At 36.6% G+C, this 19,016-nt stretch overlaps 1 protein-coding gene across 1 annotated transcript; it reads right to left on the bottom strand.

The window, feature by feature from the left end:
* Positions 1 to 708: 708 nt before the first annotated feature.
* On the bottom strand, positions 709 to 1,375 carry LOC149146417 (small polypeptide DEVIL 11-like). Its single transcript, XM_089452755.1, has 2 exons — positions 1,365 to 1,375; positions 709 to 1,093 (listed from the first exon to the last, which is right to left on the bottom strand). Exons 1-2 carry the CDS (start codon positions 1,373 to 1,375, stop codon positions 805 to 807), a joined length of 300 nt encoding a protein of 99 aa, XP_089308881.1. The 3' UTR covers positions 709 to 804.
* Positions 1,376 to 19,016: the final 17,641 nt, after the last annotated feature.

The following is a 19,016-nucleotide window of genomic DNA, read 5'->3' on the forward strand; positions in this document are numbered from 1 at the left end:
ATGAAATTTGCCGAAGGCCTATTCTTCAACTGAAAGAAGTATCCATAAAAGTGTCAGTCGACAAATGCCCCTTTTCTTTTCTCAATTAGATCCAGCGAAAGCTAATTCTATTAATCCATTCTCACATGTACTTGAATCTATTGTCATTTTTGTCTACTAAATTGAATTGTTATCAAATATCAAATGGTGCAAGGAAATTCAAGACAAAAGAGATTATTATGATAACTTCCTACCTATTCTTAGAAAGGAAAAAAAAATCCATAAAAACTGGGATGTAGAGGAAGCTTGAGCTGCACTTCCACATTTCACAGTTAGTGCCCATACGGTAGACTGTATCTATCTGGTACTTGAAGCTATAGACATAGATTGAAAATCATGACCCAGACTCATCTCCCATAATCTGCTGGCAAAAGCTCACATCCTGATTTTACACTAACTAAAGGAATGCCCATCTATACCTGTGCATCAATCAATCCACTAAATCCTCAAAAATATCATTTACTTATCAAATAAAATACAAAAACCAGCTACTAAGGAAAAATTGTACAGTGTGCCATGTAGTTTGGAATTCTTGAGATAATTTGAAGCTCTGTCGAAGCTCATAGAAAAGAAAATTACATCTCATTTGTCAGATACTCGATTCCAGAACAGTGGCAACTCAAAAAAACTGAAAAACTAAACTGAAAGAGCCCATGGCTCTCACTGTACACTTCAATAAATGGGTCAGGATACCAGGTGCTACTGCATTCAAGTCTTCTGAGGTAAAAAACACCGAAAGAAATCAGCGGCGGACGAGATTCGAACCTAGACATCTCCATACTTGTGCCAACAGAGCAGCATAGTAACACAGCGACGAATGATATAAAGCCTCGCGCGCTGTTCCTTCACAAGGCTCATACACCGCCTGCTCAGGGACGATTTTCTTGCGTTATGCTTTGTGGTCGATGAGGATGAATTCTTTATGTAAGAAGAATCGGCCGAGGCCTTCTTGGGGGACTTCCATTTTTGGCCCCCTGCTGCTGACAAGCAATCGGTAGCAGCAGCATGAAGATTTATGACATCGCCTAAAACTGTGCGCCTTTTAGGCTGAGAACTGTTTGCAAATATTATCAGGGTTTGAAGGCATGAAATGCAGTTGGTGAAATTCCAGCTTACTAGTAATGGCGGTCACTGTAATTCCAGAGCGATTGCCTCTCAACTGAGCTATTCGAACGCAATAACACGTAATTGCGGTTACTCTGGCCTAGTTGGAAATGCGCCCTGCTACTGACACGTAAAATCCATGCAAAAGGTAATACTTGTGTGTTGGAGCGAACCCTTCGTACTCTAATACTTTTAGAGTCGTCGCATTTCCCGAGGTTTACGGTTCTCGCATTGCCTCAGGAGGGCACGGACTTATTTTATTGAATATAATGAACATGGACAGATCTTGTATACAGGAAGCATCGACTTATTCTCGTATAGATTCGTGTATATCGAGTGACACTTGGACAAGAAGATGGACAGATCTTCAGGTCACCTAGAAGCATCGAGTTATTTTTATTTCAAATTGTAATCGAGCTATTTCAAGTTACAATTTTGACAACAACTTTTCTTGTTAAAAGAATTGACCACAGGACACTTTCATGTATATTGGGTTATTTTTAAGATCTTATTGTATGCTGAACCATCGAGTTATTTTTATCTTAGATTATAAATTTTTCATATTAAAATTATTCAAAGCCAGTTATTTTTATCTTAAATTATAACACTAGTCCCCGATAACCGACTCTTGTATACTGGAAGAATGCTATGACGACAGGCATCGTCTTATTTTTATTAAGAGGATACATTTAAAAAGCTGAGTATCCTATTAATAGAAATTAAAACAAATATAGCTATGCGAAGTAATAACTTATATACATAGAAACTAATAAAAGGAATTCAAATGTTACATAAGCTTAGTGCTAGTTGGAGCGTTAATTTTAAGGATTGTTGGCAATAATTAATAGAAATTAAAACTATATACATAGAAACTAATAAAAGGAATTCAAATCTTACATAAGCTTAGTGCTAGTTTACTCCACTAGATCTCCTGCATTTTTGTTGTAAGCTATTACGATTAGCATGAACTAAGAGCTTGCCAGGATAGCTATGACACATCAAGTATTATGCAGGCTGAACTTAGTGCAGGGACTCGCTGCTTCGCAGCCTCCCTTGTTTGTAATAGTCATACCTATCAAATATTTATGTGTCATAAATCTTGTCTTATATGTCATTTAAACTTTTTGCCACATTCCCTTTAAATTTGGATTGATATGTCATGTGTCACACACGTATTTAATTTTTTTAGATTATGTAAGTTTTTTAAAGCAAAACACTTTTCCCGTTTCAATGTCTTTTTATAAAATGACTTTTTCTTTGTGTACCCTTCTATATCTTGTCTTTTGTGCTCTCCTAAAAACCTTAAATGATGCAGACACTTTAAAAACCTTTGTCTTTTGTGCAATATAGTTGGTTTAAAAGTGTATATCACATTAAACAAATTTTTGGTTGTATGTGCAGTTGAGGGAGGGTCACAGGGGTAGAAGTAGCCCCCTTTGCCTGGGGTTTTCCTCGAAAAAAGAAAAAAAGGTGGTTTTTTTGTCTTTTTTTAGAAACTTTTAGCACACAATTTTCTCTTTTAGTGGTTTTGTGATACATTATGGTTTAGCCCATGGTTTTATAATTCTAGTTAAGCAATTATGGTTGTAATCTAATCCAAGTTAATGGATTAGGGGGTTTGGATGTCATGGGATCATATATATTATATTGTAAACAATGAAGTATATTGATGATAAAAAAAATAGAATTAAAGCACTAAACAATTAACTGGTTTTCCTAGTTTGGGTTTCCAAGGTAAATCTCTACATCTTCTGTGATTTCCATTAGTTTAACTTGTTGTTTATTAAGAATATATGCATGCATTGCATTACTATATAATATTCAAAAATTACATTTGTTATCAAATGGTTATTTGCTTTAGGAGGATTCCTTTATGGCTAAGGGTTTAATTATCTCGAGTCTGATAAATCTTGTTGCGGGTGGGAGCTCTGTGGTGGTGATTCTTGTGGTGGAAAACAATGACAAGCAATTAAAAAATATAGGTCAGCAAATTTAATGGGGAAATTTTTGAGCTATGGAAGCTCAAGATGAGATATATTTTGGTATAAAAATATTAGTGGATCATTGTATATATATGTACTACACTAATGAGCATGTCCATAGAAGACCGGACAAAGTTGGATCAAAAGGAAAAGAGCACAATATTGTCATGTCTCTTAAATCTAGTGTTAATGAATGTTTCAAGAGAAGATACAATGAAGGCATTATGGAACAAGCTAGGGACTTCACATTAGTTTAAATATTTGATGAACAAAATATTGTAACATAAAATGTTTACACAATTTTTTGTTTGTTTGTTTTTAAATGATTCACAAAATTGCAAAAGGATGACCTTTTTTCCATCATTTAAAACTTTTGACATGATTGTCGTGGTAGAAAATAAAGGCACCGGGAAAATATATTCATTGAAGATTATGGATAAATGATTCATAGCAAAAGAAAAGAAAACCACATATGTCAAGATGGAGTGTATTGTACTTAATCAATTAGATCACCTAGTGATAACAAAGTTGTACTTCACCTTTGAGGTTGCATGCAATATATATCTATTCCTTGAATCATGTGATGATGGAGAGCTTTCATGTTTCTTGGAATCTATTTCAAATTCAATGTAGCTTCATGACAAGAAAATGGGTATTGATTTTGAAGAAGTTGAAGGAAATGAGCCAAATAATAGACAAATAACATGTTCCTTAAATTTCGAAATAAAAAACCTCAATAAATTTGGCCAACAAAAATACATAATGAATAAAAATATGCTAGGACCTGATATAATATAATTTTCCTCTCACAAATATGGCTTCTTTTTTTATAGTGGGAAAAGATATCATAACTCAGTTGCAAAGCCAACAATGGGGGTAACCATCACTGGTCGGTATCTACAGATGCAAGTTGACTCATCATTGTTATTCAAGTAAAACCACACCACCTAGAACTACACATTGGTGGTCCATAAGGGGGGGGCTTTCACTCCTACCAAATGCCTCTAGGTCTTGGGTTGTTAATATATTTCCTTACTTTCAAGGAGGATGAGCTCTTAGCCAATTAGAAACAATTTTAGGGCATACTCTAGGGCCAAAAAGATGGCTTTTGTGTTTATGAAGAATATAATATAAACATATTCAATGAATTCTTGCATTAGGATTAATGAAGGATTGACACATATACTCTAACTTTAAAAATATTTCATGCCCTTGTAAAACATCATTCCTTGAATAACCTTTTGAGTTAGCATTTCAAACCTAGGAGGAATAATGCTTGGAATCTTTGCGAAAGATAGGTGTGTGTTGAAAATTCAACAATAAAATCCTAATTTAATTTGTCCTTGAATTAAATTAGGAATTAAATTGTAATTCCACATCTCATGACAACTTGTAATAGTTAACTAAGTTAATTTAACTTGGTTATCTCAATTAATTCTAGTTTATGGTCTAACTGGAGTCATGTAGAGTGTCTCCTACAATTAGGAGCACTAGTTGAGTTTATTTTGAGTTGTAATTATTTAATTCAGTCCAACTGAGTTAAAATCAATTAAACTAGTTCCAACTGATGGAGGAATTAGTTGTTGGCATTATGATACAGGTGTTGTCCCTGATGGCAACTCACACAGATGACAAGTCACAGTGCAATAGGTTAACAACAAAGGATTACATATCAAACTCTAGAGGTTGAAGAAAGAGAGGTATACGCTGGTTCACTTTGTCAAAGTAGCGTATACACGCGGGAACACAGATCAAAAAGAGTGTATACGTATACACGCACTTTCACAGAAGGAAAAGCATGTATGGGATGGAAAATCAAGGTTTTGGTCCAAGGTATTTGGTCTGTGGTATTGACCTTAGGTATTTGTTCCAAGGTATTGGTCCTAAGTGGTTTTGGTCCAAGGTATTGACAAAGGGCCTAAAGCTATATAAAGAGGAGAAGATCATAAGACCATGGGTGTAAGTAATAAGATACTACGGAATACTTCTATCTAAAGTATATTTTATGTTGCAGGGTTATGTCTGGGACTAGATATGAAATATTCATGGGCACCTTGAGTTCAATATTGGATAAGGATCATGAGAACTGAAATGACTTATTCTTGAATGATATGATATTGGTTGAGACTATATATGATGTTTTGCGCCTGTTTTTATTCGTTATCTATCATAATTTGGGTTTGTCTGAAATCTGGAATTGCAGCAAAGTTCTGAGTTAATATTTGCATATATGTACGCAGGTTCGTCTCAGCCAAAGAGCATATACACGCAGGTTTTGTTCTTTCAAGTAGCGTATACAAAAGAAAAGCTTCTTTTTCAGATCTAACTGATCTATCTGATCAAATTTTGTTGTTTTATTACTGTCTGTCAATGAAGTCTTCATAGATTTGAATGTAAAACTAAATGCATAAGGAGGTTGGCATTTGATTGATTGATTGTATAAGTGAGAAGAAGTGATCTCTGTCCCTGCCTGTGTAAAGCTATGTAAGTTGACATTAGATATTCAGTGTATTTTTGGTTGGTATAGACTTGATTCAAAAGTTTATGTTAGCAGTAGTTTTGAAGGTATACACAGGTTTGATTAATGGAAGTAGAATATACACGCAGTTTGGGTTTAGCCAAGTAGCATATACACTCTGATGCATGGTTTTTGAGGTTACAACTGGTTCTGAATGATGATGCAGGTTTTTGGGTTCAACATAGTGTTTTGGTGTCAGTGATCTGATTGTTCAGATTAATTGAATGTTAGTTGATGCAGATGTATTTGATGGTTGTATTGTAGTGGTGATTAATTTTGAGCTTCAATGTTGTTGATGGGTCCATGTAGTATACCTAGGGGGGATAATATGGGGTACAGAGGGAGGTACCCAAGGGAATAATGTAATAATGGGATGGGCCATAATAATAAATAAGGTGGTTAACCCGTATCATGTAAGGGACCGCAAGTAGTTAGCAATAATGTAATAAGCCCATGGTATTACATAGATGGTATTAAGGGAACCATGGTAATGACCCATAGTATTGTATGTATGAGGCCTATATAGAGGCTAGAGACTCCTCATTGAGAGATATAAGATAATAGAAATAAACCCAAGAATAATCACCAAAAATAACACGATCTGAATATAGATAAAAGCTTCTCTTTATTAATCAAACCCTTAAGGTAGGGCAACACCATACATTCACTCCTTAAGGAAGGAGAACACTCCACAAGCCATATGCCTGTTCATACAATAATCCTTGACATCTCTCAATGAGGAGTCTCTAGCCTCTATATAGGCCTCATACATACAATACCATGGGTCATTACCATGGTTCCCTTAATACCATCTATCTAATATGATGGGATTATTACATTATTGCTAACTACTTGTGGTCCCTTACATGATACAGGTTAACCACCTTATTTATTACTATGGCCCATCCCATTATTACATTATTTCCTTGGGTGCCTCCCTCTGTACCCCATATTCTCCCCCCTAGGTATACTACATTCCACCCCCCTTAACATGTTTCGTCCCCGAAACATACAAAGAACACAAATAATAAGATCTACTCAAAAGAGTAGTCCACTAGTACCATGCACATGCATCTAGCCATTCAAGAGAAAGGTGAACCCTCGATCTAGCTGGTGCCTCGCTCGCTTGAGATGGAAGTTGACCCTGGTGGCTCTTCTGTGTTGATGTGTAGTAGGTGGATTGTCGCCCCTCTCTATCTGTCATGCAGGGGTTGTTGTCCTTGTGGCTAATTTGTTGTTCTCTTGTTGGTTGTTTTCTTGCGGGGTGATGTGGGTGGTGATATGCTGAAGCTTTAACCAACGATGTCTTTTTCTTTAATTCACCAGCTAATGGAGCCTGATTGGTATCTGGTACATGTTGTGGTGCCTACTGTTGTTTCTTAGCTTCCAATATTACTTCAACCACTAAGTCCTCATCTGTTGTATCAATACCTGTAACATTTTTTGCTTCAGCGTCCTTGGGTTCTCCCTGTTTTTCCTGTACCTAGTTTGATGTTTGTGTTTGGTTGTCGATCATGAAGGACTCGTCATTTCATGTGTCAATGTCATTAGAGCTCTATGCATCTTTCTCCATTGTCTCTACTTGGGTCTTAATAGAGATATCCTGCAATGTTATTTTCTTCTTTTATACCAGAGCTTTAGGAATTTCTTCTGCACATTAATATTGATAGTACCCACCGATTCCATCCAAGGGTATCCCAAAACAACATCCACATTAGCCATATCGGAAGCATAAAAATTATAATGTAATACATACTTATCCATAGAAATCTTCAAATCTTTAAACTTGCACCTCCTCATTATTAACCTATATGTGCTCCATTTGTTTTGGTGGAACTTGCAATTTTTTTGCCAAATTAACATTTATAAGATTTTGCATGCAACTAGGATTTATAGACACAATGATATTCTCCTTCTGAATATATCCGTGAACCTGTAATAAGTAGATACCAGTAGAAAATAACCCCACATGTTTCTCATTATCTTGTTTTCTAGCATGAGACCATCTCTCTAAAAGGAATTTTTCAAATTCTTCATTGGGCAAGTTGGAACACTTCTTTTTGTTAAGTAATTTCCACCATGTGGCCGCCTCATCTTTAAATTGCTCCACTACAAAAAATTTCCAATGTTTTGCCCATAATGACTTTTTTTCTTTTATGTATTCTTCAATAGTAGGACCATTATCTTTTCCTATAAAATATAGAACCACCATGAAGAGGGTTTTGAAAAAAAATTCACTTACTTGGCGAAAATTTGAAATGGCCACAATTTAGTCAATATTTCTCAGAATCCCTATTATAACCCGTTTTCGGAAATGGAACAATCATTCTGGATCTTCCCATGCGATAGAAATCCCGATCTAGGCACTTAAATTGCAAATTCACACTGCGCTATCCCGCCTTCACAAAAATTTCTGAAAAAGCACTGATTTTAAATCTGTGATATCTCCCTCATCCGTACTCCGATTCGAATGATGTTTTTTTTGAGATTTGGTATTTTTTTGCAAAGAACCCAGATATGCAATTATATTCTGCAAATATTGCTTCAAAACATACAAATCTGATCTACAAACTCGCCGCCCTAAAAAATGTCTACAACACAGTTGATTTTTAAATCAGTGATATCTCCTTCATCCGGACTTCGATTCGGCCGATTTGTTTTTCAAATTGGGTATTTTTTCACCAAAAACCTAGATATACAATTAGATTCTGCAGATTTTGCACCAGAATGTACAGATCTGATCTGCAAACTCGCCAACCTAAAAAATGTCTACAACATAGCTGATTTTTAAATCAGTGATATCTCCCTTATCCGGACTCCGATTTGGCTGATTTGTTTTTTCAAATTGAGTATTTTTTCACCAAAAACTCAGATATGCAATTAGATTCTTCAGATTTTGCACCAGAACGTACAAATCTAATCTTCAAAGTCATCGCCCCAAAAAGTTCCTACAAAACTTTAAAAAAAAATCTGCTCTGCCCAAGAAAGTGCTCTGATACCACTTGTTATAGATTTGACCCAAAAATATATGATAATACAAATATACCCAAGGAATAAAAATATCTGGATATAGATAGAAATGTTTCTTTATTAATCAAACCCTTAAGGTAGGGCAACACCATACATTCACTCCTTAAGGAAGGAGAACACTCCACAAGCCATATGCTTGTTCATACAATATTCCTTCACATCTCTCAATGGGGAGTATCTAGCCTATATATAGGCCTCATACATATAATACCATGGGACGTTACCATGGTTCCCTTAATACCATCTATCTAATACCATGGAATTATTACATTATTGCTAACTACTTATGGTCTCTTACATGATACGGGTTAAACACCTTATTTATTACTATGGCCCATCCCATTATTACATTATTCCCTTGGGTACCTCCCTCTGTACCCCATATTATCCCCCCCTAGATATACTACAGTCCAGTATGAAAATTTGATGAAACGTGGCCTTCAAATTGTGGTGTTGTGTTCCAGGAATATCTAGTCTGAAAATTTATGAAATGTGGTCCATGGAGGAATAGAGAAGGTCGTATCCTTATGTAGGCTGGTGTCTACGTACTAGTAAATAGATCGGCTAGTACAAGAGCCAGGGGTTGTAGCTCCCTTCCAGTAGAATATGGAGAATGAGAGAAGGTTGTAGCCTTCTGCAGGTGGGTGCTTGCGTACTGATATGAGTTTGCACCAATACAATGTTGTAAATAGATTTTCTTATTATTAAAAGAAGACAGAAATGACAGCAGCAGGTGGTTTTCACTCACATTGGATTTCCACATTAAATCTTGGTGTTCATGTGTGATGCTTTATTATGCTTTTACTGCACTGTCTAATAAGTTAATGATGTACTAGTTTAAGATCAACATATGATAAATTGTCTAAATCACAAGTTCTCTAGATATACGCTGGTTTCTTTAATCACAGTTGCGTGTACACGCTAGTTCACTTCACTGAATTAGTGTATATAAATCTATTTGGGAAATAAAATTATTGATCTGATAATACTAATTCGCCCCCTTCTCAGTATTATTTCCAACAATTGGTATCAGAGCAGGTCCTTCAGAAGAAGCTTGATCGCTTTAAGGGAGATCCATCAAGATGAATAATCACAAAAGCATGGGATCCATCAGACCGCCAATCTTTAACAGGAGCAAATTTGTTTATTGGAAAATAAGAACCACAGCCTATCTACAATCTCTTGGGATAGATGTCTGGGAAATTGTGGAAGGAGGATATACGTTTCCAACAACAATTCCTACAGAAACGATAGGTAAAAAGCAATATGAAGCCAATGCCAAAGTTGTCAATACTTTATTGGGAAGTTTGTCACAATTAGAGTTTGTTAAAGTCATGCAGCTCAAATAAACCAAAGAGATATGAGACAAAATCGTTCAGAGCTACGAAGGAGACTCTCAAGTAAAACGTGCCAAGCTTCAAACTCTCAGAATTTAATATGAAACACTTAACATGCATAGTTATGAGAGTATAGCTAGTTACTTCTTACGTATAGATGAGGTTGTTAATTGTATGAAGAATCTGGGTGAAGAAATAAAGGAAGTTACCTTAGTTGAGAAAATTTTGAGATCCTTGTCTGCTAAATTTGAATCAAAAGTGTTCGCCATAGAAGAAAAACAAGATCTGCAGAATATCACTATGACACAGCTTCATGGAATCCTAACTGCTTTTGAGATGAGAAAAGGAGGTCCATCAGATATGAGAGAAGACACATTTAAAGCTTTAGCAAAAGGAAAAGAAAAGGAAGAACACAACGAATCAGGACACATTTCAAAAGAAGAAGATGAGGTTAATTCTGTCAAGAAGCTTCAATGGGGTTCTGGAAGGTTCAAAGGTAAGCTACCTTTCAAATGCTTTGCTTGTGGCAAAGTCGGTCATTATGCCACCAGATGTCCTCATAAAGGTAAATATGAAAAAGGAAAGGAATATGCAAAAGGGAATAGGAAACAAGTTGTGAATAGAAGGAGTTACCATACTCATGAAGATAGCGATGGTTTATCTAATAGTGATGAAGATGAAACTAGACAAGATTACAGACTTCTCATGGCTTATGATAATGATGATTTTTGGGATAGTTTAGAAGAGGATAATGATGGTTTATCTAATAGTAATGATTATAGACTTCTCATGGCTTATGACGATGATGATTTTTGGGATTCTTTAGAAGAGCAAAACTTTCATGAAGAAATATCTAAATTCAAAATCTGTTTAGAAGAAAATAATATGATCATAGAGACCTTGACATACCAACTTGCTGAAAAAGAAAAACACAATGAAAAACTAGAATGTGAAATTTTGGGCCTAAGAAAAGATCTTGAGAAAACAAAATCTCTCAATCTTAGATTTGCTAAAGGATCAGAAATTTTAGATGAAATTAGCGAAGTTTAGCATTCTCCTCTGATAAATACAGGTCTTGGATATACCGAATAAGAATCTCAATCACAGAAGTCGTCAACCTCCACCAAAATCTATCTTGATGCAGCAAAGACCAGTGAACAGTATGATAATCGTCAGCAAAGGCATAAAGCTGATCACCAGGTAAATCATACTCAATTTTCTCGAAGGATGAATATCTATAGAAGCCACAACCAACCTCATGCAAATCATGCTCAATTTTCTCCAAAGATGAGTTTCAGTATAAACTACATTCAACAGGTAAATAGATTCGATAGTCGCAGAAACTTCTTTAATGGGCAATGTTTTTCATGTCATAATTTTAGGCACAAAGATGCTCAATGTGTTGCTTACAAAACCATCATGACTAGAGAAGCATGAAATCAAAGGAATATAATAGGGATCAAGAGAAGTTCCTATAATAACTTTTCTCCTCTTGAAAATGAAATAGAATGCTCAATCTGTAACAACTTTGGTCATGAATATTCTAAATGCAGGAGCAAATTTCAGCAAACACCTCAAAAGGAGAAAACGCCATTAAATCCCAAGATATGGAAAAGGAAAGAATCTCAAACAGAAAAAAGTGGTATAGCCTTGTATGCAAAAGGACAAGAAAATCAGTGGTACATCGACAGTCGATGCTCCAAACACATGACAGGTGACAAAGAGAAACTTCACTCATATAATGCCTTAGAAAAGGAAAAGAATGTCTCATTTGGAAATGAAACTCCAGCTGTCATAAAAGGTAAAGGTTCTCTTTTGTTGAAAGAAAAGGTTAAAGTTGGAAATGTTATGTATGTAGATGGTTTAAAGCATAACCTGTTGAGTGTCAGTCAAATGTCTGATCAAGGAAATGAAGTGGTGTTTCGATCAAACGAATGTGTTGTTCTTGAAGTTGATACAGGAGAGACCATGATCAAAGGTACAAGAACTCCAAAAAACTTATACATACTCAAAGGAGGACAACAACAATGTTATCTAAGCAAAAATGATGAAAACTGGCTATGGCATAGAAGATTGGGACACCTAAGCTTTTCTCAAATAAGAAAAGCATGCAGACTCAATGCTATTCGTGATCTTCCAGATATCAGCATCCCAGAAAATACAATATGAAAACCATGTCAAATTGGTAAGCAAACCAAAGTTCACTTCATGGAAAAAGAAGGGTCAGCTAGTAAGCCTCTTGAACTTGTCCATACTGATTTATGTGGACCAACAAGGAAAAGTCACATCATGGAGAAGAATACTTTATTTTGTTCATTGATGATTTTTCCAAAATGTGTTAGATAGGTCTTCTAAAGCATAAAGATGAAGCATTTTAAAAGTTCCAAGCCTTCAAAGCTTTGGTTGAAAATGAATCAGATCAAAAAATCAAATGTCTCAGATCTGATCGAGGAGGGGAATTTATATCGGATGAATTCTTTGACTTTTTTGAACAACATGGAATAAAAATGAAATTCTCCATCGCAAGAACTCCTCAGCAAAATGGTGTGGTAGAAAGGATGAACATAACAGTTCAACAAATGGCTCGAGCTATGCTAGATGAATCTAGAACTCTTGCAACCTTCTGGGGTGAAGCTGCATTTACTGTCGTGACTATTCTCAACAAAGAAAATGTTTGGGTAAATAGCACTCAAACTCCACATGAACTTTGGTATGGTAAGACTCCTACTGTAAAATACTTTAAAGTTTTTGGAAGCAAATGTTTTATCAAAAGGACTGATGAAAAACTTGGTAAGTTTGAACCCAGAGCAGATGAAGGTATTCTTCTTGGTTATTCTTCCAGAAGTAAATGATATAAATGTTATAATAAAAGACTTGCAAAAATTGTTGAAAGCATTGATGTTGTAGTAGATGAAGCATGCAGAAATCCAAAACAGATAAAATCAACAAAAGATTATGACAATGAGGAAAATGGGGATTACTTTCTCACATCAAATCAAAATTATATTGAAGAAGAAACCAATGAAGCACCAAAAGAGTATATAATGGTAGAAGAATAGACTCCGTCCAGGTATGTTCAAAAAAATCATCCAGAAACTCAAATTTTAGGGGAAAAGGAGGCAGGTGTATAGACAAGAAGAACTATTACAGGGACCTCAAGCTATCTAGCTCTACTATCCTCCACTGAACCTCAAAATGTAAATGAAGCATGCAAAGATGAATGTTGGGTCAAGGCCATGGATGAAGAACTTGAGAAAATTAAAAAGAATGATGCTTGGGAATTAGTTCCTAGACCTCATGATAAAAATATTATAGGAACTAAATGGATATTCAAGAACAAGCTAAATTAAAATGGAGAAGTCATTAGAAACAAGGCCAAACTTGTTTGTAAAGGGTATGCTCAACAAGAAGGTATAGATTTTGAAGAAACTTTTGCACCTGTTGCCAGACTTGAAGCCATAAGGATGTTTCTTGCTCTTTCCAGCTTTCAAAAATTCAAAGTATACCAAATGGATGTAAAATAATCCTTCCTTAATGGAGATTTAGAAGAAGAAGTTTATATTGAACAACCAAAAGGATTTATTCTTGGAAATGATGCAAAACTTGTATGCAGACTCAAAAATGCTCTCTATGGTCTGAAACAGGCTCCAAGGGCCTGGTATTATCGCCTTGACAAATATCTACACCAACAAGGTTTTACAAAAGGTTCTGCAGATAACAATCTATATACAAAGATTGAAACTGATAAATTGCTAATTATTATTGTTTATGTTGATGATATCATTTTTGGTAGCAATGAAGAATCCATGAGTCAGAATTTTGCTTTAGTAATGCAGCAAGAATTTGAAATTTCCTTACTTGATGAACCTACCTATTTTCTTGGTCTACAAGTTCAACAAACTAAAGATGGTATTTTTCTTTCACAAACCAAATATCTCAAATAGATCTTGAAAAGGTACGGAATGGAAGATTCTAAACCTGTATGTACCCCAATGGTAACAGGATGTAGTCTCAGCTCAAATGATGAATCAACAACAGTACATCAACCAACTTATAGATCCATGATTGGCAGTCTGCTTTATCTAATAGGTACCCGACCTGACATCATGCATGCAGTAGGAACAGTTGGAAGATTCCAAGCAAATCCAAAGGAATCACACCTTTAGGCAATCAAAAGAATTTTCAAATATCTTCAAGGAACTTGGGACTTTGGACTATGGTATCCTAGAGATGTAGATCTTACTCTTCATGCATATACAGATGCAGATTGGGCAGGAAGTGTTGTTGATAGAAAAAGAACTAGTGGCGGTGCATTCTATATGGGTTCCAGGTTAGTGTCTTGGTTCAGCAACAAACAAAGTTCAATTGCTTTGTCTACAGATGAAGCAGAATAAGTGGCTGTTGCATCTTGCTGCACACAACTACTTTGGATGATGCAAAATTTGCAAGACATTCAGATCACATGTACTCCACCCATCTCCATTCTATGTGATAATACAAGTGCCATCAGTATTTCAAAGAATCCAGTCATGCACTCCAAGACCAAGCACATACCCATCAAGTACCATTTTCTACGAGAACAAGTGCTTGAAAAAAAGGTCAAATCGAAGTATGTTCCCTCCAAAGAACAGGTTGCTGATATATTCACTAAACCACTACCCAAAGAAACATTTGAATATCTCAGACAAAAACTAGGAGTAGTTGCTGCACCATCCTGCTGTTAAAATCCAGTTTTTCAAAAGAAGGTTATTATACATGTGTTTCATGAAGTATAGTCACGTATACACGCAGGTTTTGGTGGCTAAAGGAGCGTATATGTTTTTCTGACAGGAAAAATAGTGGGTCAGACTCTGATATGGGTGCTTTGTCTAATGTTGACGATTACATTCTAACGATATGCTTTGTTCATTAATTTTTATCTGACTGACAAAGATGCCTTGATTAAATGACTTGTTAACAATGCATGGGTAGCACAAGTTCAGGGGGGGCATTAGCCTTCACTTGCATTCTGCATTGTTAGCATTATGGTTGTTGAGTCCAGCTATGGCTTCAGATATTTATACCATTTGTTGCTTAAGTCATGTAAAATTCTAGGGTGTGATATGACTTCTCATACATTTGAAGGAGTCCTATTGGACAAATGATGTAATTTGTATCCCCACTTTGCATGGGATGGATAATGTAATATTTATTGTATTTATGTCATGTATAAAAAATTGGTATATCCCCACTTGGTTGGGTGGATGAGTCAAATTTGGTGTATCCCCACTTGGTTGGGAGATTGATGTATGTATGAGTCATTGGTGATAAGGAGGTCATACTCACATCGTCGAGTTATAGAGTCATGTTATTATTTTGAAAAAAAAATTGCAGACTCTACATATGCTCAGGGGGAGCATGGACCTCACATGGACAGTTTAGTGCATCTCAGCATGTATAAAGGGGGATCTTAATTAGAGAATTTAGCATGTACTCAAGGGGAGCATGAGCAACATAATGTATATCAAAAGGGGAGAATATCTTGGTCCACCCTTTGCCCTTGATGTCAAAGGAGGAGAGTTTCTTGGTGTTGTTGTTGCCATCAAGTCCAAAGGGGGAGATTGTTGGCATTATGATACAGGTGTTGTCCTTGGTGGAAACTCACACAGATGACAGGTCACAGTGCAACAGGTTTGTTTTGGGGAAATTAGTGTTCTTGGACAAGCGCCTAACCCTCTAGACTTAGTAGCAGGTCTAGAAACAACAGACAAAGTAATCTCTACCTTTCCTATAAACAATAGATAAAATAAGAGAACAAAGAACCTACTTGTAGCTTCCGCTTGTTCCTTATCTCCCTTGACCGATTCCGTTGCTCCTTCCCGTACTTAAATCACTTGAGAAGTACCTGCACACAGACAGAAACAAGAACCCATCAAAGCAAATGATAACGATCTATTGTTTATAAATAACATGGAATCAAGAACATGATATACATATGAAAGCATCAACATATAACACAAGCATAAGGGAAAAAGTTTTGAAGACTTTATTGATAAGAGGAAGAATTACAACCCATATGTGCTCGATCCAGCGACACTCTTCCAATTCAATCCCATCCTCTTCACCTCATGACAAGCAAGACACTTCAACACTATAACAATACTTGCACTCAATTCTAATCTCATATCACCAGCATCTCCCTACAATTCAATAATTTCCAGCCCCTAATCTCTTAGATGAGTGATCTTTTTATAGGTGAATGAAGGAGGTTATGCCATCAATGGTGTTAATGAATGTCTTTCTAAATTTAGAAATCAGTTCCATGGAAGAAGGGATAGGGGATTGATTTTTCCTACTTCCCTTCCTCATCCAAATGCGAACTCAAAGGAGTAGGTGGCATTGAGAAACTTCTAGAGGCTTCCAATGGATAAGGAATCTTCAAACCCTCACGAAATTTTGTTCAAATTCTCTTAGCGTAGGCCAAAGAGGGACCAAGTGAGCTACATAGCACCCTATTAGTGTATGGCTTGCATTGCAACGCACCCTAATGAAGGCCTACCTGCGCTTATCTTCTTAGAGGTAGTTTTTGGATGTTTCCAGTGATGGAACTTCTTGGGAAGTGAGGCATTCTGATGACTAACTTCTTTAGGGCGTGTAACAACTGCACTAGGGGTTGATGAGCCATAATAGTATCGATCTGTAAGTTGGGGTTGATGTGCCCAAATGGATCTATAATAGTTACCCCCTAAAGCATGAAGTCGCAAAAATATATGTTGAGTGAAATGCTTTATCATGAGTGAAATACATGTAATGCATCAATGCTTTATCAACTTATAAACTTTCATTACATGTACAAATATAGTCGTCTACAGATATAGACCCATGAATGGTTGACCATGAATGTAAGGCCATTGTACATTTGATTTAGTACTCTTGAAAAAATATCGTAGCCCGGATGGATGGAACTAGATCCGAGGTCTTCAATCTCGTTCAATCTTTTGCTCAAGTACAAGTCTAACCATGTGAATAGATGTTCTAAAGTCGAACACAGAAAGATATCGTTTGATTACCAATTGATGATGTAAGCCGTTTATAGACGCGAGAGGAATCACTGATAACGATAATGACCCTCAAGGTACTATAGTACATTTCACATGGTGTGAATAAATGATTTGATGTCGAACACCATACAAAGTCTTTCGGTTGAAGGCCATTGATGTCAACCTATCGTCAGAAGCGAGAAACCTGCCATTGATGTATGCAAGATTCAAGGTACTGAAGGGGTGTTTCTGAGTCAACTTCTTGGATAATGTGTTGATGTCAACAAGAAGCGACTCGTTGCAAGAGGGCCTTGATGTATCCCACATCTACGACACGAAATGAGGTAAATGATTTTGGAGATGAAAAATCAACTGACGACACAAGGTTCAGGAATGGCGGCCATGAAAATAAATGTTTACGGTATTGCAAAGGATGAAGTTTGAACTAAATGACTTCTCTTGAACATATCGGCGACACTAAATGAATTGGCAGCATTGACCCAAAACCAAGTAATGGGTGGTATGATAGACCAACGGTGTGATAACCATCAAGCAGATAACCCAACCCAAATAGTCACGAAGATGAAGTGAAAGTGTCACGTTCAAGAGCGACTTGCTACCATGAAGTTTTCTCGACTTTTTCCTTTTTCCCCAGTCATTCCTGACCAGTACCTCTTTATTTTTTATCAAGCTTGAGGAGGATAACATATGCTTGTTGTATAATTTCACCCTTAGGGTGAATCCATCGCTATGTGATGCTTTAACAAGTCTAGTGAAGCTGAAACTCGGTGTTGTGGGGGAAAGTATCCAACTCGGAATGACCCTAACCCACTCTAAGGGGACAGTTCCTTAGCAACAGCTGAAAGCAAAGCTATCTAAAGTTTCTTCTTTATGACATGCAAGAGATAAAAGGAAGAGATCCACTTACCGATGTCTTGCGCAAATGGTCGATCCAATCTCCTTTGATTGCCGCTTGCTCCCAGCTCCAAGTCTTTTCATGGGCCCAGCTACACGAGATCCTGCAAACAAGACGAAGAAAGGAAACTACAAGAAGCATGCATTCATAATCGATTCAAGGATTAGCATAAATCAAAGACGCAAGTAAGACAATACACCATTGAAACACATGCGAATAGAAGAACCTCAAAAGCTTTATTAATATATGGAAGTAAGGTTCAGGCGGTGATACAACCATGAGAGGTCCAATCCAGCATCACCTTCCCGACGGAGAGAAATCTCTTCTTCACCTCCCTCAAGCAATCACCCAATGCTCACAACTGTAAACCAACAGCAATTCTTTGCACTCAATTCCTGCCTCCTAGATCCCATGGGATGAGATCCTTATATAGAGTTTTGGAGTGAAGATAAGTCAGCTTGATGTGTGACTTGTTGTCCTCTTCAACTCCAGTTGTTCTTCAGTTCTTCACTTGGAGTTTCTGTCTTCCACTTGGAGTTTTAGAAGCTCTTAACTCATCATTAGGCGAATCTTATCATCAAGTGTCTTTTTAGAAGCTTCCTGGGCACTGGCACTTTGAGAAAAAGATTCCTCCACATGTCCAAGTACGCCCAACGCAGGTAGCCTTTGTTCTACTTGCTATGCAACGCAGGTAGCCTTTGTTGTACCTGCTATGCAGCGCAGATGCCTAGTGGAGCAGCTGCAATGATCCAAAACTGACATGTTTTTGAGTGTTTTTCAGTGGAGAACTGACTTGCAGTGTTGTGGTTTGCTGACCTTGTTCCTCTAAGGGTAAGAACAACTTGTTTAGGGACTTTGGATCCCTTAGATTATTGACATTTCATGCTCTATGCTGTAAGGCACAAAAATGTCTATAACAGTTGCCCCCTAAAGTATGAGGTCGTTTATCGGGTGAAATGCTTTATTAGGAGGATCCGAAGTTCATTCAATCGCCGGGAGGTGACCTGTAACAAAATACAATACAATATATTATCTTTTCATACTTTCTTTTCATGATCTAGCTGATGCGGG

Source organism: Pinus tabuliformis, chromosome X (assembly GCF_031772625.1).
Source record: "Pinus tabuliformis cultivar Carrire ecotype Pingquan chromosome X, CPIR1, whole genome shotgun sequence".
Taxonomy (NCBI): Eukaryota; Viridiplantae; Streptophyta; class Pinopsida; order Pinales; family Pinaceae; genus Pinus; species Pinus tabuliformis.